At 44.0% G+C, this 9367-nt stretch overlaps 1 protein-coding gene across 1 annotated transcript; it reads left to right on the top strand.

Moving 5' to 3' along the window:
- The first annotated feature begins 5707 nt into the window (after positions 1-5707).
- Positions 5708-7029, top strand: LOC127329153 (uncharacterized). The gene has a single exon (XM_051355715.2). The coding sequence runs from the start codon at positions 5837-5839 to the stop codon at positions 6791-6793; it is 957 nt and encodes a 318-aa protein (XP_051211675.1). The 5' UTR covers positions 5708-5836; the 3' UTR covers positions 6794-7029.
- Positions 7030-9367: the final 2338 nt, after the last annotated feature.

Raw genomic sequence — 9367 nt, 5'->3', positions numbered from 1 at the left:
AGGTTTCATTGAAAATTAACTTCAATAAAAGAATATGGACTAAAAACATATTTAGCATCAAGATCTATGAAGATAGATTGAAGCGCATAATAAGTTTAAGTCAAAGTACATATAATGAATATTGAAGTAGTTCAATATGAAAACGTTAAGAAGGTATTCTTTTCCATCTAGTGGTTTAAACAAGACTTGAGTGTATATATATATATATATATCCTATATATATATATAGTTTTATATGGGGTAATGGCAAACAAATCGTTGTAAGGTGTTACACCGATATTAGTTTGATCACATATAAAATAAATTTCAATCTCAATTAGGCTAAATGTGTTCATTAAAATGTAGCACAATGGGCTAGAAAACAGTCTATGCTAGATTTAGATGAGTTCTAAATATTGTGACGGATTCTACAAACGAAGGCAGGGTATCTCATTGTTTTGACAATGACCGAGGGTGTTTGAGTCAAAGAGTTCTTTGAGAACTTGGTGTAGTTCTGATAGTGTCAGAACTATGAAACTATATTGTATGTGACAATATTGGTAACATATTTCAGACCGCGAAATTAAGGTTCCACCAGAAGACCAAACATATACGATTAATGTCGACTCATTTGAAAAACTGAGTAATGCGTAGAGACGCAAATGAATTGAAAAGTACATACGTTTCTGAGTATATTAGATTCGTTGACTGAAATCTCTCCCATGAGAAAACATGATAAGCACCAGAAGGCCAAGGTGTTATATCTTTACAAATGTAAACTAGATTATTGACTCTAGTGCAAGTGGGAGACCTTTGGAGATATCTCCAAGAGGCAATAATAAAAGTGTTTATTGTTATATATTAGTGTTCATGATAAATGTTTACATCCCATGATATAGTTGTATTAACCAGAAACATTAATACTTGTGTGTTTTATAAACATAAAGGAGTCCCTAGTAAGTCTCTTGTTAAACTAGCTTGTTGATTAATAGATGATCATGATTTCCTGATCACGAACATTGGATGTTATTAATAACAAGATCATATCATTAGGTGAATGATGTGATGGACATACACCCATAGTAAGCGTAGCATATGATCAAGTAATTTAGTTCTTTGTGCTTCAAGCTTTAATATGCATAGTAACTTAATCCTTTGACCATGAGATCATGTTAATCACCTACACCGTATGGATGCTTTGATGACACCAAACACTACTGCGTAAATGGGTTGTTATAAAGGTGGCATTAAGTGTTCGGAAAGTACAGGGTTGAGGCACTTGTATCAATAGTGGGATTTGTCCATCCTAATGACGGATAGATATACTCTGGGCCCTCTCGGTGGAATTTCATCCAATTAGCTTCAAGCATGTGACTGGTTCACAAGGGATACCATATCACGGTACGAGTAAAGAGTACTTATCGGTAATGAGGTTGAACTAGGTATGGAGATACCGACGATCAAACTTCGGATAAGTAAAATATCGCGAGACAAAGAGAATTGTTATTTTATGTGAATGGTTCTTTTGATCACAAAGTCATCGTTGAATATTTGGGAGCTATTATGGATCTCCAGGTCCCGCTATTAGTTATTGATAGGAGAGGAGTCTCGATCATGTCCGTATAGTTCTCGAACCGTAGGGTGACACACTTAAGGTTTGATGTCATTTTAAGTAGATATGGAATATGGAATGGAGTTTGAATGTTGTTCGGAGTCTCGGATGGGATCCAGGACATCACGAGGAGTTCCAGAATGGTCCGGAGAATAAGATTCATATATAGGAAGTTACTTTCCAAGTTTGGAAATGATCCGGTGCATTTATGGAAGGCACTAGAATATTCTAGAACCTTCCAGAAGAAATCACCATGGAAGGTGGAGTCCCGGATGGACTCCACCAACCCTAACCAGCCAACCAAGAGAGAAGGTGGAGTCCATGGTGGACTCCACCACCTTGGCCGGCTAAGGGAGAAGGAAAGGGAGGAGTCCCACTTCCCCTAGATTTCACCCATATGGTAAGTTTTGAGTTGGAATCTTATTCGAATCTTGGGCAAACCCTAGGGGGTTCCACCTATATAATGAGGGGGAGAGGGAGGGTCTGTCCACTACTTGGCCGCACCACCAAGGGGCTCCATGGCCGGCGCCCCAAGCCCCCCCTCTCTCACAAACCCTAGCTACTCCCTCCTCCTTCTTCTCACGCGGTGCTTACGGTGAAGCGCTGCCGGAGATCTCCACCACCACCGTCACCACGCCGTCGTGCTGGCGGGATTCCGAGGAGGATCTACTACATCTGTTGCCCGCTGGAACGGGGAGAAGGACGTCATCATCAACACCGTACGTGTGACCGAGTGCGGAGGTGCTGCCCGATTGTGGCACCATCAAGATCTTCTACGCGCTTCTGAAAGCGGCAAGTGATCGACTACATCCACCACGAGATTTATCTCGTTAACACTTAGTGATCTTCGAGGGTATGTTGATCTTCACCTCGTTGCTACCATCTACTAGATTAGATCTTGGCTTGTTATTCGTTCTTGCGGTAGGAATTTTTTTGTTTTCTATGCTACGAATCCCTACACTTAGCAGTGGTAGTTTTTGTAATTTCTATGAAATGCCGCTTTTCCATAAACGAGGAGCCAGGAACGAGTCGATCCGCATTTTTTTGTACACACCTCTCCGATCCACGGTTACAGATCCTCGGAGCTGAGGTGTTCCCCACCGCTCTGCATGCTCCGGTAGTGGAGTTGGGAGCCAGAGTGTTGCCGAACATGCCCTAACCCCACATATTCGTACCCAAGGCTAGAACCGCTCCAACTTTTCAGAACCATGGAGCCGAGGGGGGGGGGGGAGGGGGGAGGCACCGGAGCACATATCTTCATTTGCATTTCAATATCTTCTTACGTGAGTGTTTAGAATATCTTTCAAAACACCTTTGAGACTCGTATACTAGGATCATGGGCTTGTCATGTGTGATTTCACTCGCAATGAACCAGATCTGCCAAAGCAGGGCCAGTGTCATCATCCTCTGAACTTTACAATATGAGATTAGACCTAATATATAAGGATCAAACAATATAGAGCGTTTTCCAAATCAAAGGTTAATTCATAAATTTCACGAAGATTTCATTGTGTTGAATATACCTTGAGGACATATGCATCTTAAGTTGTGGTGTTTTCAAACTTCATTAGTTGAATGCATGTATATTGTGATGAGATAATTTGATTGGTTGCATGTCTAGTCCAATCCAATATTAGTGAACAGTTCTTGTCATAAAGTTGTGTAGGATTCACCCAGAAGTCAATAGAAAGACATACCAATTTGAAGTTAGCAGAATGACCATAAAATTGTCGGGTAGATAACGCAAATTAACAATTTTTGGACAGAGGATTGTGTTGAGTGCAATTGAGTTCAATCACCTTGTACGCTCATATGTATCTTGATTCTCTAGGTTGTAAATGTGTTTATTTTGAACTATTGTTTTGGGTATTTCTTTCCCTCGGAGAGTCATCTCTCTTCTGATGCGAAGGAAACCTGGCCGAAGTTTACAATTTCGGATGTGATAATTATAAGTCACGACCAAAAGGATTTCAATTTTCAATTTTCCCAACCGTAAATATTTGTCTGCATTGTGCGACACACGTTCTAAGCCGATGAGCGGATGAGCCCACTAATCAGGATTGATTAGTTAGATTTAGAATTATCCCAATCACAAAGGGGAACATGGGACTAGTGCTAATGCACAACAAATTTCTCAAGTCAAAACATCACATGGAACTTAACTTCGGCCAGTCTTGATCTCATTAAAACAAGTTCTTCTTGACGGTCAGATTGATTATGATCTGTTCTAATACACCATTCACTGCACAAGTCAATGGACGGTAATTGTTTATAGTATAATGTACCACATCCACTGCACATCCAGTTAGAAAAGTGAAATCATGTTGTCGATGTTTACAATCAACTCTTTATTTTCAGTACTCCCTCCGTCCATAAAAGGGTGTCTTAGTTTTGGATAAATTTAGATGTATCTAGATACTAAAATAGGTATAGATACATCCAAATTTTGAGAAAGTTGACACATCCTTTTGTAGATAGAGAGAGTACTTTTTTTTCGTTCAGAAACTGGGGGACCGTCGGCCTCTACATCCGTTGATGCACTCATCCCACACTATTTAGACTGATTAATTAATTAATGGTAAATTGATGGTATGAGACTGCTGCATTTTTATGAATTACAGCTCTATAACTCAATCGCGATGACAGCACTGAGAGTGCATTATGTCAAGCAAAGACAAGTGATGAGAAAAATAAATCAAGAGCAAGGGCGGAAGAGTTGGCCATTGGAATTTCGTTGAACACCGAACTGAAGAATGTACAGCGGAAGCAGCTCCTAGCTACTCCATGCTTGAATGGGTACAAAGACTTGTATGGATCGCAAATCTCTTATTTGTTTGGGCACAAATCATGCTGCTGCCACACTGTCCATGACATGAAAGGTGGGAGCCATGTCTACTACTGCATATATGCATACACACTAGCCACTCTAGCTACCACCAGAGTGTCAAAGAAAATTCCATACAAAAAAATGGTGAGAATCTAACTTGTCATTTCAAGATAGAGCGAGATTTTTGGGGAGTGTGGAGCAGTTGCTTACACCGTCTCCACTACTAGGCTACTGCAACCATTACCGGTACACCACACCAACAGCAGATGCAAGCACACATAAAGTATATATCTGCGACTTACATGCAAGGCAACAACCATAGCTGTCTGTTTATAATAATACACAAGAAAGCCAACCGTCCAACCAACCTCTGACCAAGAACATCTTTTATAATTTTCTTTAAGTTCAGTTTAACATGTTAATCAAGCATCAATCATTTCTCGTTAAAGTGTGGAGTGTTGAGTGTGGATTATTGTGTTAATTAAAGGGATCAGGAAGAGTACTTGTGGGAGAGTTGTGGAGGTAGTTGTACTTAACACTAACACTTCACCTAGAGTGAAAGGATGTGGATGGTTAGCCCTAGCAAGAGTTCAGCCTCGCCTATGCCATATAAACTGCAAAATCTATGTCTAAGAGCATGACATTGTCTCTAGTTTTATCTTAATATATGTGGAGTAATCTGTAATTTTACTATCACGTCCACACTCACTATTTTGGTTAAATCCATAGGCATTTAAATGATGAAAATGTAATTTCTTAGTAGAAGAATTGCAAAACGATTGCTCACTCTACATGGATAGCATTCCTTCGGCACTTGGTAAAGCTAAGTTGTTGCACACGGTATTTGACAGTTCAAAAATAAGTAAAGGAAAACACAAAGTGAAGCAACAGAGAAAGTAAAAAGCAAGTAAAGGCAATACAATTATTTTTCCATATGTTCCATATTCAGCCGTTTAACTTTAATTTTGAAATTAAGTAAAGAGATGGCAATGGAAGGAGTAGAGTTTCTTGTGGGTCCTGTTTCCAAAAGGATGCTGCTCTCTTTTGAATCCTAAAATCGCATCGTTTTCACTTAAAGTCTCCAGAAAGACTTCTAAACCTTTTTCTCATAATCTCCATTGATCATACTTGAATAAAAGAATCTGCATTGATCAGCATCGGTCTAGTAGCTTGCTGCCACATGCAGCCACAATCAAGCTTAGCCTGGCCTTGTTGACATCTCCTCATGTTGCCACTTAATTTATCATCACCACTCCACACACACACACCTCACCATCACACCACTTCTCATTCCTTCCTTCCTCTCAACCCACTCTCTATATGCAAGCAACCCAAGCATCCACTCGTCACCAACCTTGGCTGCCTTGTATTCTCCACCCTCCTTGTTTCTCACGCGCTCAGCTGACGCGCTGGGATCGATGGGGGAGGTGGCCGGCGCCGACGACCGTGCGCCCGTCGTCGTTTGCAAGGGCAAGCGTAGCAAGCGGCTGCGCGTGAACGCGGCCCCGCCATCTCCCGCGGTGGTCACGCCGGTGGCCAGTGCCGAGGTCGATGACGAGTCGTCGAGTTCTGCCGCGGGCGACGGGTGGTTGTCCCCGGGCGGCGACCAGGAGGAGGAGGCGGCGTCGGTGTGCGTCAACGAGGAGGATGAGGACATGGCGCGCTGCCTCATGCTGCTCGCCCGCGGCGGCACAGGACCGTCGTCGTCGTCGCCAGTGGTAGTTGCCGCTGACTCAACTGCGAAAGAAGCCAAGTTCCGGAGCCGGCGTGCCGCCGGGGCCGACGGGGAGTTCGTCTACGAGTGCAAGACGTGCGGCAAGTGCTTCCCGTCCTTCCAGGCGCTCGGCGGCCACCGCACCAGCCACAAGAAGCCACGCCTCCTCCTCCCGCCCACTACACCGCTTTCGTCTCCTCCAACCGACGAGAAGAAGCGGCCTTCGACGGCGTCACCGGCCGCGCACGCAACCGCTGATCCGACCGTGCTGGTGATCCCTGTCCCGGCGACGCCGCCCAAGCACGAAGTTGCCACAGCGACCGCTGTCACGAGCGGCGGGTCGAGGCAGCAGCAGCGGAGCAGGCTGCACGAGTGCACCATTTGCGGCGCCGAGTTCGGGTCCGGGCAGGCGCTCGGCGGGCACATGCGCCGGCACCGCCCGCTCGTGCCGGCCTCGTCGACGACAGACGACGTGGGGACGGTGGAGGTGATCGGCGGGAAGGAGAGAAGCCTCCTGGAGCTGGACCTCAACATGCCCGCGCCCTGCGACGACGCGCCCGCAGAGACGACGTCGGCGTTCCCGTTCCCCGTGAATGACAGGTCGGCGGCGGCGATTCTGTTCCCGGCGCCAGCGTCGACCTTGGTGGACTGCCATTACTAGCCATCAAGCAACAGAGTCAGTAAACAAACACACACCCAAATTAAGGGTCATTAGATTCTCTGTTTCTCATTCTACATATACATACACGATACATTCCTTGCCGTGATGAAACAGCATATTCTTTTTTCTCTTCCACCTTTTTCTTTGTATTACATTCTTTTTGTTCAAATGATTGGGAATCGGTGATGTAAAAATGTCGGTGCAAAAGTCTCACAGTTGACATTCTGTGATTAAATTTGTTCACTGAATTTGAACAGGTGCTTGTTTGTGTTTCCCCCTGTTCTCATTCATGTCAGTTACAATTTGACTTCTTCTGCAAGATTTGAATTTGAATTTTGAGTTGCTACATACTCAAAAGGAAGTGAAGTGTGTGATGATCAACTAGCCTAGCGTAGCCTAGTGTGGTGAGCCGACGACGAGTAGTGCAAACGAGTGTAAAGTGTCAGCCAAGCAAGCAATGCAATGCAATAAAGTGCTGGGAAAAGATGTGGCATTGTGCTCACGTAAAGGAAGTGACTGATCTTCTATCGCTCACTACATCATGAGCATCAAGGAAATAATCTAGCACTAGTACCTTTCTTCAAGGAAGTAGTATAAGTACATGTAATTAGCTTGGGTATTGGTCGCCATTGCTCTACCACCAAGAAAGGAAGGGCTGACTCTCAACTGCTTCCACTTGAGAGCCCAATCTCTATCTATCTAGCTAGCATGTTGCCCAACTCCAACCAAACCCAGCTCATCTATCTCTGATGCCACATTACCAGCTAGTTAAGACAAGGTACACGTTTTTTTTAAAGATAACAGAAGAGATCTATTCTCGCTGGCTGGCCTCCTCTCCGTTGAATTGTCATAACATTGTACTGTAAATTTTCAAATTTTCAATCATGCATGGAGTTAACGGCAGCCTAAGTTTGCGTGTGGTACTACCACGGAAGAAGGATGAATGTGTATGCATGAGTGAAGAGAGATAGATAGCTCATTCGCAAAAACAAAAACATAGAGAGCTTCTTAAGGGCATCTACAACGTACACGCTTAGGCCGGTCGCTAGGATTTTCTACCCGACAGTTTTGCCCCAATCCTAAATGATCCAGGGAATTTTTTAGGGTCGCAGCTTGAGTATGTGCCGGGCTCCTCGCTCCCCGCCGCCCAACCCCCCCCCCCCCCCCCCCCCCTTCAAAAATCGATTTTACCCAACGTCCTTCATTGGAGTATCATCCGATTATCTTCATATTTTGTTAAAAAAAATGGCTCCTTAAGCATCCGTGTTAGCGCTTGGAGTTGTATTTTCCAAAGAGGGTGATTAGTTTGGGGGTTAGGACTATTGTTAGGGAGGGGGAGCATGGTGGAGGTGCCGAGAACCAGGGTGAGCCCGTGTGTGTGGTGGGGTATAGTGCACTACCAGAAAAATTGCCAATGCCGCGTGGCACACTCTTTGTTGTGTTCCAAATAGCGCGGAACTCAGCAAAGGCTAATATTCTGTTGTGATCGGCCCAAAACAACACGAAAAAGACCACTTTCATGGCAACATCCTCGAAAAACACATGACGAAAAACAACGACAATGAAAAACCATAGGAAAGCACGCGGTAAAGAACAACATCAAGACAAACCCTACGTAAACACACGGCAAAACGGCCGTGATGCATGTAAAATGCTAGGAGAGGAAAACCCCGTTTCGTGTATTTTTAGCTTTTAGGGACCTAAATGAAGTTAAACGGAGATAAGATTCTGGGGATGTTAATATTTTATCAAGAGAAGCATCTGAAATACTTGGACCTCACGAGAAGGGCCAGGAAGGCCAAAAGAGGCCAGATGGCACGCCCAGTTGGGGTGGGCGCGCCACCCAGGTGCTTTCCCTCCTCAGCCGTCTGATTTTCTTGGTTCTTTCGCCCATGGACTTCGTCTGACCTACAAACATGTATATAAAGGAACCGCCCCGAGGCTTCCTCAAGGAGAGCGCCACATAAACACCGAAACACCAAAACAGAGCAAGAACTAGCGAAGATTGGAGGGGGGAACTCTGTCGGAGCCACTGCCGGAGGGATCTCTACCTTCTCCAACGCCTCCACCATCATCACCATGATGAAGAGGGAGTAGTCCACCTCTGGACTATGGGTTTGTGTCAGTAGCTTGATCTATTTCTCTCCTTTTCTTCATAGATCTAATACCATATGAGCTGCCCAACATGATTATGGTCATATATGTAATTCCTATGTGGTGGATCTTTATTCTATAATTTGATATAAGAGATTGGAACCTATTATGTGTAAGATGTATTGATAGATGCATATCATGTACCCTTTCTTAAGTACGTGTTCTATCCAACTTGTATGCAATTCTATCCAACTTGTATGCAAGAGCATGTGGGGGAAGAAGTGTGTATTAGATGGAGTAGCATGGTGGCAGTTATTGAATAGTGAAAAAAAATTCAAGATCTATTATGGTATTTACCTTTCTTTTGCTGCCTCACTAGGGATAAAGTGAATTCATGTGCTATAATTATCATGTGACAGCTTGATAATCTTGTTTGATCAAGGTAGCATATTTGTGATTCAAACATTATGGCAAATTACT

The sequence above is a fragment of the Lolium perenne genome, chromosome 1 (assembly GCF_019359855.2).
Source record: "Lolium perenne isolate Kyuss_39 chromosome 1, Kyuss_2.0, whole genome shotgun sequence".
In the NCBI taxonomy this organism is placed as follows: Eukaryota; Viridiplantae; Streptophyta; class Magnoliopsida; order Poales; family Poaceae; genus Lolium; species Lolium perenne.
This window is presented reverse-complemented; position numbering and strand designations above follow the sequence as displayed.